Raw genomic sequence first — 19157 nt, 5'->3', positions numbered from 1 at the left:
GTAGTTTGCTTTTTTAAACACTAAAATCGTCCAATCCGTTCAGAAGTTATGATGTTTTAAAGATACGCATAAAATTTCAGTGAAACATATCGACGCTATGGTCAGACATGAAGTTTTCGGTAATGAATTTTTTTCTCGAAACTGAGTAGAATTTCGAGGGTATGTCTGTTGACCAAAAATGCTTGCAATTGACCCCTGCAACTAAAAATAATTTTTCCAAAACGATTTGAAATTTTTTTTTTCGACGAAAAATTTCACACTCTCGAATTTTTTTCTAGAAAGTGGATAGGATTTCGAGGGTATGTCTAATGACCAAAAATGCTTGCAATTGACCCCTCTAATTAAATATAATTTTTCCAGAACGATTTAAAATTTTTCATTTTTGCCCCAAAATTTAGGCTCCTATTTGAATTTTTTTCTCGAAAGTGCGTAGGATTTCGGGGGTATATGTAATGACCAAAAATGATTGCAATTGACCCCTACAGATAACTATATTTTTTTCAGAACGATTTGAGATTTTTTTTTCTGTCGAAAAAATTAGGCACCTATCCCCGGTCGATTTTTCTTTAAAATTGGTTTTTCATTATTAGTAATTTTGTTTGGCGCCCTACAGAAAAGTTGTCTAATACTTTTTTGTAGCTACCTATGAGCTCTACTGCAGAGAAAAGTTTCATTGAAATATATTCACTATTGTAGGAATTATGGCTGTTTGAAAATTGGACCACTTTTATGGGGATTTTCTCATTTTGTGGTGTCAAGGGTCAACTTTTCGAATATTTTTGGAATTTCTACATATTTTCTAGCAAAATACGCGTCGTTTGCTTTTTTAAACATTAAAATCCGTCAATCCGATCAGAAGTTATGGCATTTTGAAGATTTGCATGAAATTTCGGGCAAACATTCCTGACCAGAAATTATAGTTTAGGTAAGGAATTTTTTTCTCGAAAGTGCGTAGAATTTCGGGAGTATGTCTAATGACCAAAAATGCTTGTAATTGACCCCTCTAATTAAATATAATTTTTCCAGAACGATTTGCAATTTTTGAATTTAATTATTAATAACCTTTTAACAAAGCCTCCATCAAAAAATTGATATTTTTGATTTTCGTTCCATTTTGGTTTCCAGAATCCCTCATTGATATTTTTCCCAGGTATGGCCTAACACCCTGTACAGATATATATATGTATAGTATACATATACATGTATTTACAGACATATAGAACAGAAATGGTAACACACGCTTGCCAGTGCGAGATGCGTAATTATCGTGGGTGATTGTTAGAAGTACCTATTAAAGGGACAGCGTCCGAGGTGGTCGGCATGCTTTCTGCCACGAGGTTCAGGAAAACTGTCAGCGACAGCAGAATGGTCACTCCTGCGATAGTTGGACAAAAATATGCACGTATCAAGATGGATTCTTCCTGACGGAGGATCGCGGCCAATCGGCGACCGCGAGCTGAGCGACTGAAAACAAGGTCGCGTTAAGAATTTTTTCGAGGAACTCCCGGGATAATACCGTAGTTCGGAGTTGGGTACTGCTCTGGTCGAACAGTTCGTTACAATTCTACCCTCGGAGGTTCCGAGTCGGGAAACGTTCCCGACTTTTGGGAAACCGTTTCGACGGGCTGTCGTAAATCGCGAAACGCGAGGCTACTACGGTTGTTTTCCAAATTGAATTTTCTGGGAACCGCTGCTGGCTCCGGGCGAAATCTGAGTTTCGAAACTCCTCGACTCGAAATACTTTTAAAAAATGTAGCTAGGATCCTGTAATTTTGTCCAGTTTATGATTAAAATAAAAACCACACGGATAAACCCTTGTGCAAGCACTATGATTCATCGACGCAGCTATTCCGCGGCAGCTACGCAAAATAAATTATTTAAATGAACAAGAATTCGCGCAATCTGTGCACGTGTTTCTCGCTTAAATATTCATCAAACGACGTATTTACGCGCAACGGAAATTCCGGCGCAGCTGTCGAGTTTTGCAATTTGCGTAATTCTGCGATCGGCGGGGACGGATTATCTCGGCAAGTTCAGGAAGCTGAGACTTCTCGCCGCAGCCGTGCGCGTTTCGAAAACCGCGTCGTTAGTAACAGTAGCGGAGGCAATTCGTTCGCTCGAGAACTTCCATTTTGTTTCCGCCATCAAAAGCAAATATTTCCAAACGTTTCTTCTCGTCGCGATTCGCGTCCCCGACGGATGATTAACGACCTGATTAACCTCTTACGTTAATCATGCGCCACTATAGTGACTTTCGCGGATGACATCTCTCTATATGACGCGCTACCATAATGGCGGACTCTACTGGCACTCGCTGACCGTTTGAATAATCGTTTTCACATATTGTTTCACATTTGTCTAGCATTCACATCGATAGTTAATTGTTTTCACAATACACAGCCTGTTCATCTACCTGTGTCAGCTATGAATTGTTGCTTTTTATTTAAATAAATATACCATTTGATTTATTTTATATTTCTTTGATTTGATTGTGCCGTGTTTTAAGACGTACCATACTGAATTGTGTTATTAATTATTAAAATACATTGTTGAAGTTAAAATGCGTGTATTATATCGTTAAGAAAAATTGTAATTTAATTATCAAACACTTCGTACTCGTGTAAAGAACAGCGTTATCCGTCACCGACGGGCTTTGCAATTATATTAAAGCCTCGTTTCTGTTAAACTTGTCTTCGACTAGGACATATCCGATGCGCCAGACCACGCGTGTTCGTAATTTCCTAGGTTACGCAGTCGCTTGACCATAATCCCACGCGTGAATGAGTGGTTCGAGTAACCCGTTCCCATGCTGCAAACACAGAGTCAGCTCAGTCGTTAATAACTTTATCCGGTGTGGTTCGAGTGTTCGAAATTGTATTATGGCACGGTTAACCACTATAATTTCGAGAACAATTTGGTCTTTGATTTTCATTAAAAAATATTTAAAACAAGCGCTACTCGCGTAACTGTCTATCAGAAATAATTAATCAAAACTATGGGTAATATTCGATGGCGGTAAATTTGAAAACGTCGAAATTTTTCTCACGGGTTCTTAATAGTTCCTGAGAAAATAGGTTGTAGCACTTCGTGTGGCTCAGAAATTTCCTTTAAAAAGGAGGTAATGCATCAGCAAGATTGGTTCAACGTGAATGGCGTTTATGCAGCCCAAGGGAGCATCCAGATGGCCTCCATTATCAGAGAATTCACGCGGAAGAGGATAAACATTAATTGCCTGTCCACGTTCAACAAATATTGCGGATATTGTGCAAGCAGATGCACGCAGGAGACCATACTCGGATTTGCATAATTTCCATAGAACTTAGAAGACGGATTAACACGTTCCTGCTACGGTATTTTGAACGGATGAATGTTTCGGCACTGTCGAGTCGCCTGGCTTCCGGGCAGCCTCGCTGCATACATCAAGTTTCGACTATTCTACGTTTATCTCGAGGCAGCTGCAAACTAAGCGTTCGTTTTTGCTGGAACAAAACACGAGATCATCCGTATTCTACTTTGGAAATCGTCTTACGTATTTATGGCGTTAAGTCTGCCTCGATTTAATTTTAATTAAAAAACGAACCGATGTTAATCTTCGTGACAGAAGCAATTATACGTAACGTGTAATACGTTAAACGACGATGTGACCAAAGATAGATTAATACGTCGAATTAGGGACACAATAGTGCTGATGCCACGAACACGCAACCGTCCAAGTCATTAGTAACATTAGTCCAGCTAGTTGACTCGAAACTCGAAAACTGCTGGCACCAATTAATGGGAAATATCTACCTATATACAGGGTGTTTGGCCACCCCTGGGAGAAATTTTAATGGGGGATTTTAGAAGCCAAAATAAGATGAAAATCAACAATACCAATTTGTTCATGGAGGCTTCGTTAAAAAGTTCCTCCAGTTCTGAATTTTTTTCTCGAAAATGCGCAAGATTTTGGGGGTATGTCTATTCACCAAAAATAATTGTAATTGACCCCTGCAACCGAAAATATTTTTTTTAGAACCGTCTGGGAAAAATTTTTTAATTTTATAGAAAAATTTCAGGGGAACATATCAATGGTATGGTCAGACATGACATTTTCAGGAAGGAATTTTTTTCTCGAAAATGGATAGGATTTCGGGGATATGTGTAATGACCAAAAATGATTGCAATTGACCCCTGCAGTTAATAATATTTTTTTCAGAATGATTTGAAAATTTTTTTTTTCATCGAAAAATTAAGGCCCTGTCGATTTTTCTTAAAAACTCGTTTTTCATTTTTAATAATTTTGTTTGATGTTGCACGGAAATATTGTTTAATACTTTTTTGTAGGTACTCATAAGCTCTGCTTCAAAAAAAAGTTTCATTGAAATATATTCACTATTGTACGAGTTATGGTTGTTTGAAAATTGGACCATTTTTATGGGATTTTTCTCATTTTGCGGAGTCAAGAACCAACTTTTGCAATATTTTTGCGATTTGTACATATTCTACACTAAAATACGCGGCGTTTGGCTTTTTGAACATTAAAATCCGTCAATCCGATCAGAAGTTATGACATTTTAAAGATTTGCATGAATCTTCGAGCAAACATTTGTGGCCAGAAATTATATTTTAGGTAAGGATTTTTTTTCTCAAAAGTGGATAGGATTTCGTGGATATGTCTATTCACCAAAAATGATTATAATTGACCCCTACAGTTAACTATATTTTTTTCAGAACGATTTGAAACTTTTCAATTTCGCCGAAAAATGTAGGCACCTAGCTTTGTCGATTTTCCCTAAAAATTCGTTATTGATTTGTAATAATTTCGCTTGACGTCCTAGAGAAAAGTTGTCTAATACTTTTTTGTAGGTACTTATAAGCTCTACTTCAGAAAAAAGTTTCATTAAAATATATTCACTATTGTAAGAGTTATGACTGTTTGAAAATTGAACCATTTTTATGGGGTTTTTCTCATTTTGCGGGGTCAAGGGTCAACTTTTCGAATATTTTTGTAATTGCTACATATTCTACACTAAAATACGCGGCGTTTGGCTTTTTAAACAGTAAAATCCGTCAATCCGATCAGAAGTTATGACATTTTTAAAATTTGCATGAAATTTCGGACAAACTGGCCAGAAATTATATTCTAGGTAAGGAATTTTTTTCTCAAAAATGCACAGGATTTCGTGGGTATGTTTATTCACCAAAAATGATTGTATTTGACCCCCGCAACCAAAAATAATTTTTCCAGAACGATTTGAAAATTTTGAATTTAATTATGAATAACTTTTTAACGAAGCCTCCATCCACAAATTGGTATTCTTGATTTTCGTCTTATTTTGCCGTCTAAAATCCCCCAGGGGTGGCCGAACTATATGTATTAATTTCTGCTATAAGCTACATTTCACGTCTTTAATATTGCACGACTCGAAAATATTTAACGAGCGTGAAAATTTAATCTGTCAGATTACACGTGTCGTGTGTCCAATAACTGGGACACGTTCTATTCCAGACTACTGGGAATAATATTTTTTACTTTACAATCGCTAACGATTACTTTTTATTGATTCGACTTTACCAGTTTTACGGACCGCAAAAATCATCCGGTATTGATTCCACCCCTTGCACTATTCACCGATAAAAAAGATACGCGGCCGATATTTTTCAAAATACCCTGTCAGAGTGCCAAGTTCCATAAAAATTGGAGATCGCCTGTAACAAGTGAAAACAAGAGAGCCTAAAACTGCCTACGTTCCCGATATACGATCGTTCGATCCAACAGGTACAACCTCGATAATTTGCTTGACACGGATTCCCCGCAGGAGTTTAGGTCTCCCCCTTCTCCCCGGGGACTTTAATTCGTTTAAAGCCTGTTTTTGACACGGGTCGGATAAGAGTACGATGAGATCGTGCAGCGTAAACCGCGACAAGATGCATCCGCTGCAGGGTGGCAAACCGCCAATAACATTCAGGGTTGCTGGTCAGGTAACCGAGAATGGGGTCGGGGGCCGAGCAAAGCCAGCAATTAGTTCCTTACAATTAGTTTCGAACGTTCGTTCCGTAGCTGGATAACGACGCGAGCGCGTGCCGATGCGTGTGTAGTTAATATGCAAAATTGATTCATGCTACTTGAGGCGAGACGCGAATCTCCGCGATTTATGCATCCAATTCTGGCGTTAGGGAGCACCCGACTTACACTCACCGAATCTATATCACGAGTAATTCGTAAATAATAAATAATTCGTGTCGGATTTCATTATCTGCAAATGTAGATTTAAAGTTCCCGCTGTTTTCAATTTTTTTCTCGAAAATGCGCAAGAATTCGGGGGTATGTGTAATGACCAAAAATGATTGCAATTGACCCCTACAGTTAACGATATTTTTTTCAGAACGATTTGAAAATTTTTTTTTTCCCCCGTTGAAAAATTTCACACCTCGAATTTTTTTCTAGAAAGTGGGTAGGATTTCAAGGGTATGTGTAATGACCAAAAATGATTGCAATTGACCCCTACAGTTAACTATATTTTTTTCAGAACGATTTGAAAATTTTTTTCTTCGGCGAAAAATTTAAGTACCCCTTGTTGATTTTTCTTTAAAATTAGTCTTTCATTTTTAATAATTTTGTTTGACACCCCACAGAAAAGTTGTCTAATACTTTTTTGTAGGTACTCATAAGCTCTACTTTAGAAAAAAGTTTCATTGAAATATATTCACCATTGTTACAGTTATAGCTGTTTGAAAATTGAACCATTTTTATGGGGATTTTCTCATTTTTCAGGGTCGAGGGTCAACTTTTCGAATATTTTTACAATTTCTACATATTCTTCACTAAAATACGCGGCGTTTGGCTTTTTGAACATTAAAATCCGTCAATCCGATCAGAAGTTATGACATTTCAAAGATTTGCATGAAATTTCAGTGAAACATATCGACGCTATGGTCAGACCTGAAATTTTCGGTTAGGAATTTTTTTCTCAACAATGCACAGGATTTCGTGGGTATGTCTATTCACCAAAAATGATTGCAATTGACCCCTACAGTTAACTATATTTTTTTCAGAACGATTTAAAAATTTTTTTTTCCGTCGAAAAATTTCACACCTTCTCCAATTTTTTTCTAGAAATTGGGTAGAATTTCGATAGTATATGTAATGACCAAAAATGATTGTAATTGACCCCTACAACCAAAAATAATTTTCTTAGAACGATTCGAAACTTCTCAAATTCGCCAAAAAATTTCAGGGAAACAGGTCTACGCCTAGTCAGACATTCAGTAATTAATTTTTTTCTCATAAGTGCGTGAAATTTCGCGGGTATGTCTAATGACCAAAAATGATTGTAATTGACCCTTGCAACTAAAAATAATTTTTTCAGAACGATTTGAAATTTTTTAATTTTGTCGAAAAATTTCACACCTTCCTGAATCTTTTTCTCGAAACTGCAAAGGTATTTGGGGGAATGTCTATTCACAAAAAATGATCGTAATTGACCCTTGCAACTAAAAATAATTCGAACGTGACTTACACTCTGAGTTTCTGTGACTAAAAATTGTATTTTCTGAGCGTTGCCGACACAATTAATTTACGAATCGATAAATTTGTCGAATTCATCCCGCGCCAGCCAACATGAACGATTAATTCCTCATCGACGTAAGAAAGTTACGGTAATTTGTAAGAAGGATTTGCATGCTGAGAGCAAGAGCTTTCTCGAGTGTAAAGCTCGTCGATCCTGTGGTTCGGTAACTGCCGACAGATCACGCTCGGTTGCTTGCTTGATAAATGACTTTTCCTCACAGGTCATTTACGAATTGTCCCGAAATCGCTGGTTACGCTTGCTTGGAATCAACCGATCGCGCAAATTATGCCAAGGTGGAAAACCATCAGCCATCGAATATGCGACCGTCGTGCAATTGAAACAGAAAACTAACAATTTTACTATTTAACGAAGTTTTGAGGCCTTTAAAAAACAATTTCTTAGAACACTGAAAATATATTTAACGAATTTCATTTCGCTCTTTCGTTCTTTAATATCATTATTTTTCAACGGGGAAAAAATTTATTACTTAAAAATGAATTGGACAACCCAATTTAATAACGAGTAACCATGTCCCGTATTTTTCAAGCTATTCTATGAAGCGTGACACGGCCGCGCCAGTAACAAAAACCAAGCTGACGCCCCCATTGTGAAAGTTTCTTCGTTAGCGCACCTGCGCTTGTGAAATTAATCTAAAAATTACAGTATATACCTAAACGTACAACAAATGCATTAGACAATACGAGCTTAATATTTACTTTGTAGTATCGGCCGGATTTGTTTTTCGAATTCTACATTAACGAAACAAGTGTATTTAAATATTTAGAGTGTTCCATTCATTTGGAATCGCGTCCCTAGTTTGGAAGACGCTAAAACGGACAATCTGGCCCGAGGATCGACTGCACTTTGTCTGAATAAATCGTAGGGAATTTAGTTAAGAAAATATAGGTAAAGTTCGGGTAAGGAGAAAGAGATCAAGTTGGGGAAACGGTGTCAAGGAGAGAGGCGATTCTCTTAGGGCCAGAATACGGTGGATGCTTGTGTGCAGGCCAACCCTTTGTCATGCTAATGTTCAATCAAATACACTTGCCATGAAGTGGCCAGTGTCGCTTTGCAGCCTTAACGCGGGTCGTGCATTTCCTCCGTATTTATCCGGTTAATGAAATTCGCGTTGCCGGCGCTCACACCGCTCGGAATTTACAACAGCATAATATTATGGAAATTTCATTCATAGGCGTCGCAATAATGCCGTGCCTAAAGAGCTACACTTTTACCCATAATAATAAGCTCTCGACGACGGTGAAAATTGTTCCCCGGCGGGTAGCAGTCTCTCTGGAAAGACGGCAGCCATGAACGCCGTCGGCTCGTCCTTCCTCTTACAATGTTTAAAATTATGTGACCTCGATCGATGGAAAATAATCAAGTACAATAGAATTCCACGTTCGAATGTGAAAGGTAATAATAGAGAGTGTTTGGCCAACCCTGGGTAAAATTTTAATGGGGGATTCTAGGGGCCAAAGTAAGACGAAAATCAAGAATACCAATTTGATGATGGAGGCTTCGTTAAAAAGTTCCCCCAGTTCTGAATTTTTTTCTCGAAAATGCGCAAGATTTCGGGGGTATGTCTATTCACCAAAAATTATTGTAATTGACCCCTGCAACCGAAAATATTTTTTTTAGAACGACCTGGATCTTTTTCGACGAAAAATTTCAGGGGAACATATCAATGGTATGGTCAGACATGACATTTTCGGTAAGAAATTTTTTTCTCGAAACTGGGAAGGAATTCGGGGGTATGTCTATTGACTAAAAATGATTGTAATTGACCCCTACAGATAACAATATTTTTTTCAGAACGATTTGACATTTTTTTTTTCCGTCGAAAAATTTCACACCTCGAATTTTTTTCTCGAAACTGAGTAGGATTTCGGGGGTATGTCTAATGATAAGAAATGATTGTAATTGACCCCTGCAAGTGAAAATAATTTTTCCAGAACGATTTGAATTTTTTTGATTTAATTGTTAATAACTTTTTAACGAAGCCTCCATCAACAAATTGGTATTCTTGATTTTAATCTTATTTTGGCCTCTAGAATCTCCTATTAAAATTTGTTCCCTTAATATTCGGACACTCGTGAATATTGACCTCTTAGATATCCTTTCGTAATTCAAAATTGCACAACTTGCATTTCGTTTAAAAATCCGGAAGAATAAAAATATTCGATTAGAGAAAGTTTCAAAGAGCGTCACTTTGATTCGAATAACCTTAAAGGAGACGAAATATAAGTCTGCGCGTAAAAGATGGAACGATTCGGTTTAAAATTTCTCGAAAGATCATATTTTGCTAAGAATACTCGACGTATTGCGAGATAAGAGTATATAGAAAGCACTTCCGGTTTCGAATGACGAGAAATTTCCGGCTACTCAACCCCCTGCGGAAGGCTATGCGAATCCAAGACCAGTGTCACGGAAAATACGAGGGTTTTTGTCGTGGAATCGGCGAATTTTTTCGGACTAGAGTCATGTTCGATCCGAACCGGAAGCTCATTAGGAATTCAAGCAACGTCCTGGAGCATTTCCGCGCTTCCACGAGCCACCAACCCTCTCGAACTCCTTTCTAGAAAAGGGAACTTTTTACGGTACATATGTCTCGAGTAGTGTCCTTGATTTTGCACGATTACGTTTCAGCGTACCGTAGTAACTTCCGGTATGAGCTTCCGGCCTACGAATCGAAACACGCGAACTTTGATAAACGCAATAATTTTCTCACAAGTATAACCCACCGTGATATTTATGTTTAGTTTTGAGCTCATTCAATCTGGAGCTAATGAGCAAAATCTGTAAAGCTGAAGTACTTAATATGCAAATCTATCTAATGCATCTGATGCAAATCATAAACAGAACGAAATGTGTTTACAAATCGCATTGTAGTGGATACGCGTAATCAGGGCAATCAGTCGTACATAATCTCGTATACCTGATGCAATTTCCGAGTTGTTTTCTCGATAGAAACATAAAATATCAAATATCCTTTGCAGTTTTGTACATAGAATTCGAATCGAAAAAATCGCTAGCCTCGATTCATTATTAAAACGAATAATGGTGTTTCTACCGTAGATCTTTCCAACCCTATTGACATTTGGCAAGCATAGTAATTACGCGTTAGCTCGTCGAGCAGACGGAAGGAAGGATTCGAGCAGGAAATCTGAATAAGAAAGATCGAATCCCGCGGTATCCGAGCCTCGTGCTCGCCTCATTTTCCTACTCCTCCGCCATTGTTATCAGACCGTCTTTCCAATTCTCCTTTCTACTTCTCCTTCCGCGTTTTCTGCCATTGTTGTCACTTTACGTCGCCCGGCTCTCTCGGTCGGTTAAACCCTTCTCGGGATTCGAATTCCCTTCGCACCAGAAACGAGAACCGGAATCTCCGACGAAACTTTGTGAAATCCTGCAGTGTTATTTCGACGGAGTTAAATAGTTTTGGTAACTGTTTTACGGATCAAGGAAGAAGCGACCGAATCCGTAGTTAAGACGCCAAAGTCGGATACGATTCCTCGATCGGTCAGAATAAATATAGCAAACAAGGATTTCGAGTCGCGTATGAAACTCGCAATATTTTTCCTATCAAATACATCGTTCGTCATAGATTCCCCCAAAATAAAATGGTTCGATAGGAGACTTCGTTAGCGAGGAAATCGATTTTTAAAATTAATCGGCTGGATTCTGTGCAATTTGAATACCGTGTCTGACCATATATCGCTATTTCTACTTGCGATTTGTATCTGCAAGCATTTACAGCGTTACGGTATACAGGGTGTTCGGCCAACCCTGGGAAAAATTTAATGAGGGATTCTAGAGGCCAAAATAAGACGAAAATCAAGAATACCAATTTGTTGATGGAAGCTTCGTTAACAAGTTATTAACAATTACATTCAAAAATTTCAAATCGTTCTGGAAAAAATATTGTTAACTGTAGTGGTCAATTACGATCATTTTTGGTGAATAGACGTATCCCCGAAATCCTGCGCATTTCCGAGAAAAAAATTCGAGGTGTGAAATTTTTCGATAGAAAAAAAAAATTTCTAATCGTTTTGAAAAAATTATTTTTAGTTGCAGGGATCAATTACAATTATTTTTGGTCATTACACATACCACAGAATTCCTACGCACTTTCGAAAAAAAAATTCTTTACCTAAAATCTAATTTCTGGCCAGAAATGTTTGCCCGAAATTAAATGCGAATCTTTAAAATGTCATAACTTCTGACCGGATTGACGGATTTTACTGTTTAAAAAAGCAAACGACGCGTATTTTAGTGTAGAATATGTAGAAATTCCAAAAATATTTGTAAAGTTGATCCTTGACCCCGAAAAATGAGAAAATCCCCATAATAATGGTCCAGTTTTCAAACAGCCATAACTATTATAATAATGAATATATTACAATCAAACCTTTTTCTAAAGTAGTGCTCATAGGTACCTACGAAAAAGTATAAGACAACTTTTCTATACGTAGTCAAACGAAATTACTAAAAATCAAAAACGAATTTTTAAGAAAAATCGCCAGGTGGTAGGTGCCTAAATTTTTCGACGGAATAAAAAAATTCCAAATCGTTCTGAAAAAAATATTGTTAACTATAAGGGTCAATTATAATCATTTTTGGTGAATAGACATACCCTCGAAATTTCACGCACTTCTGAGAAAAAAATTAATTACTGAAAATATAATTTTAGGCCAGAAATGTTACCCCGAAATTTCGTGCGAATCTTTAAAACGTCGTAACTTTTGAATGGATGGGACGATTTTAATATTTAAAAAAGCAAACTACGCGCATTTTAGTGTAGAATATGAACAAATCGCAAAAATATTGCAAAAGTTGGTTCTCGACTCCGCAAAATGAGAAAAACCCCATAAAAATGGTCCAATTTTCAAACAGCCATAACTCCTACGATAGTGAATATATTTCAATGAAACTTTTTTCTAAAGTAGACCTCAGGGGTACCTACAAAAAAGTATTAAACAGAATTTTCGTAGCTCCTCAATCTAATTTGTTAAAAATCGAAAACTGATTTTTGAGAAAAATCGTAGGTGCCTAAATTTTTCGGCGAAATTGCAAAGTTTCAAATCGTTCTGGAAAAAATATTTCCGATTACAAGGGTCGATTATAATCATTTTTGATGAATAGATACACCCCCGAAATCCTACCCACATTCGAGAAAAAAATTCAGTATTGGCGAAACTTTTTAACGAAGCCTCCATCAACAAATTGGTATTCTTGATTTTCGTCTAATTTTGGCCTCCAGAATCCCCCGTTAGAATTTTTCCCAGGGGTAACTGAACACCCTGTATAGCACTAGCTCTATAGCCGTTCGATTGCTCGCATAGTTGAGCTCCTGGAGCTTTCGGAATCCCCAAGGTCTTCGTACTCTGAAAATTGCACGAGACGAGGGCAATTTTTAATAAGTCCCTCCTCTGCCCGACCGACTGCAGCTCTGACATACATAGTCTGACAAACGACCCGCAGTTATGTTTTAATTGCGCTGTTCCGACCATTTTCCAACTCTATATACCTTGTTCTTCGTCGACGCGCGAACACCCACACGAGCCCGTATCACGGACACAATCGCAACGAGCCCAGCCTCGCGACGAGTACGCGAATACATTCCGTTCATTCTGCAAAGGGATTTGATTATGCAACGTTTCGCGTTTTGTTCTCCGCGGAGCGTAAAGCTTTCAGGCCACTTTCCGCGCCTCGTTTTTCGGAGATTTATTCATACATACGCGGCCAAAAGTATTCTTAATAAATCACGGCTCCGTTGAAACGGATGGATTTATCGTCCGTGTCGGGTTCAGACTCCTCCGGTGAGAGAAAAACGATTTCGTTTCTCTCTTCTCTTCTTACTACCAACTACACACTGTCTCCTATCGTGCTCGCGCTAAACTCGAGTTAACAAATTACCCAAACGTTCATTACTTCTTCCTAATCAGCATCGAGTTTACTTAGGCTTTCGAATAGCGATAAGAAATCTGTGGTTGCTGTTTCAACTCGTTCTTTGGTCTTCTCTCGTCCGTTATACCGCGGGAATCGACTCTAACTCCCACCTTTTTCATAGCGATTGCACTTCCCGACTGATCGGAATTTCTCAGTCTTCTGAATCGCGTTCGAATGGAATTTGTTTTACATTGGGTTTACCTGAGGCTACGATGAAACTTCACTGGAATGGAATTTCTGAGATATTATACTCTCTATCGATCATTGACCCGTAGTTTATGGCAATAGTAAAGTCTCACTGACGCAGTATTTCAAATAGATTTTATTAACATAGAGAGTGCAACGAATTAAATTGTTTTTTAAATCCGAATATTATAACAAAGTCCCCATAGCTACCATTAATTTTGTTTTCTTGTATACAGGGTGTTCGGATATCCCTGGGAAAATTTAAATGGGAGATTCTAGAGGCCAAAATAAGTCGAAAATCAAGAATACCAATTTCTTGATTGAGGCTTCGTTCAAAAGTTATTAACAATTAAAATTCCGCCAGTATTGAATTTTTTTCTCGAAAATACGTAAGATTTCGGGGGTATGTGTAATGACCAAAAATGATTGTAATTGCCCCCTGCAGATAACAATATTTTTTTCAGAACGATTTGAAATTTTTTAATTTTATCGAAAAATTTGTCCAACTTCTCCAATTTTTTTCTCGAAAGTGCGTAAGAATTCGGGGGTATGTGCAATGACCAAAAATGATTGTAATTGACCCCTGCAGATAACAATATTTTTTTCAGAACGATTTGAAATTTTTCATTTTGTCGAAAAATTTCAGTAGCTACCCCCTGTCGATTTTCCTTTAAAATTCGTTTTTTATTTTTAATAAATTTGTTTAACTCTGTACGGAAATTTTGTTTAATACTTTTTTGTAGGTACCCATGGGCTTTATTTCAGAAAAAAGTTTGATTAAAATATATTCACTATTATAGGAGTTATGGTTATTTGAAAATTGGACCATTCTTATGGGGATTTTCTCATTTTGCGGGGTCAAGGATCAACTTTTCGAATATTTTTACAATTTCTACATATTCTTCACTAAAATACGCAGCGTTTGGCTTTTTGAACATTAAAATCCGTCAATCCGTTCTGGAGTTATGATATTTTAAAGATTTGCATGAAATTTCAGTGAAACATATCGACGCTATGGTCAGACATGAAATTTTCAGTAATGAATTTTTTTCTCGAAACTGAGTAGGATTTCGGGGATATGTGTAATGACCAAAAATGCTTGTAATTGACCCCTCTAATTAAATATAATTTTTCCAGAACGATTTGAAATATTTCAATTTGATTGTTAATAACTTTTTAACAAAGCCTCCATCAACAAATTGGTATTCTTGATTTTTTTATTATTTTGGCCTCTAGAATCCCCCATTAAAATTTCTCCCAGGGGTGGCTAAACACCCTGTATATTGTGTATTTTCAATACCCATTCGAACGAAGAATGCATTTGATTACAATAGCTTTTGTAACCTAATTCCCTGAAACTGTTTCACTGTACTCGACCGTGCGTATTACAGTAGTTTTTCCAGTCTCGTAAATAAATTCCTATAAATAATCAGCCTGATCGAGTAGCAAATAAATATTTCTCGTTACTAATAATAAATTGAAAACTTTATCTTGGTCAATATAAAAAGGACAAAGTACTAACTCGTGGGACGGTCTAATAATATTTTAATAATTACACTCGCGTTTGGAATATCGAGGAATCGATCGTTGGAGATTTAGCCATATTTTGGGGAATCTGTCCTATAAATAATCAGCCTGATCGAGTAGCAAATAAATATTTCTCGTTACTAATAATAAATTGAAAACTTTACCTTGGTCAATATAAAAAGGACAAAGTACTAATTCGTGGGACGCTCTAATAATATTTTAATAATTACACTCGCGTTCGGAATATCGAGGAATCGATCGTTTGAGATTTAACCATATTTTGGATAATCTGTCCTATAAATAATCAGCCTGATCGAGTAGCAAATAAATATTTCTCGTTACTAATAATAAATTGAAAACTTTACCTTGGTCAATATAAAAAGGACAAAGTACTAACGTGTGGTACGGTCTGATAATATTTTAATAATTACACTCGCGTTCAGAATATCGAGGAATCGATCGTTGGAGATTTAACCATATTTTGGGGAATTTGTCCTATAAATAATCAGCCTGATCGAGTAGCAAATAAATAGTTCTCGTTACTAATAATAAATTGAAAACTTTACCTTGGCCAATATAAAAAGGACAAAATACTAACTCGTGGGACGGTCTAATATTTTAATAATTACAGTCGCATTCGGAATATCGAGGAATCGATCGTTTGAGATTTAACCATATTTTGGCGAATCTGTTCGACTCTGGGAGATGGCTAGTGTTCGAGTTCCTCCCCAATGGGAAATAACGCACTGGTCGAGCGGAGAGAAAAGTATTTTCACGGTGTTTTCCCAGCCGAACGGTGTCCGAAAAATTATATACCGATGCAGGCTCACGGGACACGTGGCATGCAGAACACGTTCGTGTTTCTACGTGTACGCTCGATCCCCTGCATAGTAGCGATTGTACATCGCGAACAACGTCCACGGGAGTTCGAATCCCTGCCAAACATCGATCTAACCTGTCCTTTTCCGCAAACCGCCGAATGGAAATTGAATTTCCGCACTTTCTGGCCGAAACCAGTTTCTCAGATCGATCCGCGACGACCCGGACGGAATCGTCCGTCATAAGAAACCCGTGTTTGCAGCATGGCTTCTCCCGTTTCCTCCCCATTTTCCGCCTCGAGTTCGCGCTCACGGATCTACCGAAATTCCATGCTTCATTTGCATCCTAGAAACAATCGTTCGCTCGATACCGCGCGATAAACTTTGACCGTTGATAGCTAAAAAATTACAGGATCCTTTCGTCAAAATGTTTTATTCAAATTACCCGCTATTTACGAGGACCTTCTCGCAGGATAGAAACAGATATTTCGTGAGGTCTCGGTTGGAAAGAGCCTGTATCTCCTTGGAACCATTTCCGATAATTGCGGACCGACTCTAAGTGGCCTACAATTGGCGAAGAAATCACGGTAAGACCCTCGTGTCTAAAATACGATAAATGAGGAAACGTCTTGGGTCATAAATCCATCAAAATTACGAACGTTCCGAAAATGGGTTATCTCGAATGAAAGGCATTTTATCTGCGGAGTCTGAACGAACCGCGGAGAATCAGACATCTCAGCGTCTGGCATTAAAGAATGATGGGAGCTCGACTGCTGGAATAAGTGAGCCCAATCACGCGGGGCTCTTGAAATACATAGCGAAAGGTGAAATCTGGCCTCGGTGTATCGAGGAGTCCTTTAGGATCGACGTCGATGTCTCTAACAGGACAGTTCCCATTATAGCTCGTTTCACCCCGAAGACATCGTTCCGCTTTTCGATTACACGTTCCATCGAAAACTGCGGGTTAAAACGTTCGCTGGATGTGTCAATAATTCTCGTAGAAACGCTTTAACCCGTTGCCTTATTCCATCGTTCCGTTCCTGCCCTTTCCGGTATTAGGAGCACTCCAATCGTTATTTATTTTAAGAAAATTCTATTTAAACGTTTTAACTTACGAGCAACGAATACGAGAAATTATCCTATCGTACTTGACACCACAACTTTGGGTTTAGATAATCGTAAATTATGTAACTTAAAAGGGTGTAGCTGAATGAGGGGGTCAAATGTGACCTTGAACCAAATTTGACATATGTTCTGTTCCAAGTTCCAACTCTCTATCTTGTTCGAAAGGGTAGTTCGAATTAACGAATTGTTGCTTATTTAATCGAGTACGAAAGTTATGAAAAAAATCTGGTGCATGGTGGTCATCGAGATACGTCTTTGAGAATTTTTTCCGATTTTTCGATTCGAAATCCTGGGCGTGAAAAATTAAAAAAGCAGAAAAATACCGATTTCGTATCGAAGCTTTCGAGACACTAGATTTATATAATTATTGTAAATGCATATTGTCATTGACTATATCCCCGAATTTTAATTAGTTTAAAACCATAGAATATAGTTATCCATTAAAGGGAGTACAAAAATTCAAAGTATAAGTTACTTTTTCACGCGAAAAAATCGGTTTTTGATTTTTGCTACTACGACGCACCCTGCCAAAAAATCTGAAAAAATTCAGGGACATAACCAATGACACTATGCATTTACAGTAATTATATAAATCTAGTGTCTCGAAAGCTTCGATACGAAATTGGTATTTTTCTGCTTTTTTAATTTTTCACGCCTAGGATTTCGAATCGAAAAATCGGAAAAAATTCTCAAACACGTATCTCGATGACCACCATGCACCAGATTTTTTTCATAATTTTCGTACTCGATTAAATAGTGGAAATAGGCAACAATTCGAAGGAGACAGAGGGTTGACATTCGACCCCCTTTCTCTTACGAATTCTATTCAAATTTATTTTCTTCGACTTTTCAACTCGAGGATTAATTGTTTTATGGATGACAGTCACGGCAGTCAAAGAGTTATTTGACGATTGAGTTAAGAAATTCAGTGTTTGACTGTATCGCAAATGAAGGCAAGGAGTTAAAGCAGAAGTATTCGAGGCAGAGATACATACAAAGTGGTCGAATCTGCTCGAGAGAAGTTTCCCTAGCAGAGGAAGAGAACGAGAGCCAGACTAGGACAGTGACTTTGTGTAATTAACTCCCGGCTTGACCTCGGAAGACCAGCATCTACCTTCGAGTTTCCAAAACTTACCAAGGCAACGGGCATTACTTTTCAAGGACTCGTTAGAAAGAGACTTATGCTCCTACGTTCGGAGTTTCCGAGTTCCTCGCGCGTTAACCATCCTGGCGATTGGCTAATTTTCGGAAGACAAAGATTGGCGAAGCAATTCGACGAAAGCAGCCGTGTTAATTAGTCCTGAGTACTAATTCCACGCGATTCTACGCGACAGGGGCAGTTAACCAAGCTACACCGACGAATGATAAAACTGAAAAGTTTAAGATCACGACAGGTCAAAGGAACGTTCTTCCAGGACGTACGCCAATCGGTATGCATAATGCACGTCGTGGAGGTTTTCCAAGGTTGTAATCCGCGGGATGCAACCTATCCAAAATTGAAATCAGTCCCCAGACGGGACGCAGCCACGAACCTAAGACAACCGGAGATCCAGAGCGAACCAGGAGGCAGCCTCCCATCGATATTGCTAGTTTAGGAGGGAAATAGAAATCGGTGTACGTCGAGAATACCAAAGCTTACCAATTCTTTCATCATTCGTGAAACGTTTCTCATTTTCCACGTTGCATTTCTCATAATTGTACCTATTAAAGTATTGAGACATTCGACTGGTTCGATATAAAAATCGGACACGAAATGGAGAAGAAATTGAATAACCGACGAGACGCCTAGCGAAGAAAGGGGACTCGAAACACGTCGTTCTTTCCCCATCAATCTGCTCGAGCGTTTATAGTTCGACGACTGCGGATTCCCAAACAGCGTCTGATCCCGTCGCGAGCCGTGGAAAAGTATCACGATCGAAAAAGAGACGTCGAGATTGGGCCTTGAAAAGAAACGATAGTTACCAAGTATCGAAAACATAATACGACCGAGTAAGTCGCAAGA

At 38.0% G+C, this 19157-nt stretch overlaps 1 protein-coding gene across 2 annotated transcripts in view; it reads right to left on the bottom strand.

The window, feature by feature from the left end:
- Positions 1-19157, bottom strand: part of Nachralpha6 (nicotinic acetylcholine receptor alpha6) — a 325848-nt gene that overhangs the window by 78588 nt on the left and 228103 nt on the right. For both annotated transcript variants that reach the window (XM_076780529.1, XM_076780528.1), the window contains exon 9: positions 1289-1375. In XM_076780529.1, coding sequence (XP_076636644.1) covers positions 1289-1375 — 87 coding nt within the window. The remainder of the gene's footprint in view (positions 1-1288; positions 1376-19157) is intronic.

Source organism: Colletes latitarsis, chromosome 13 (assembly GCF_051014445.1).
Source record: "Colletes latitarsis isolate SP2378_abdomen chromosome 13, iyColLati1, whole genome shotgun sequence".
NCBI lineage: Eukaryota > Metazoa > Arthropoda > Insecta > Hymenoptera > Colletidae > Colletes > Colletes latitarsis.
This window is presented reverse-complemented; position numbering and strand designations above follow the sequence as displayed.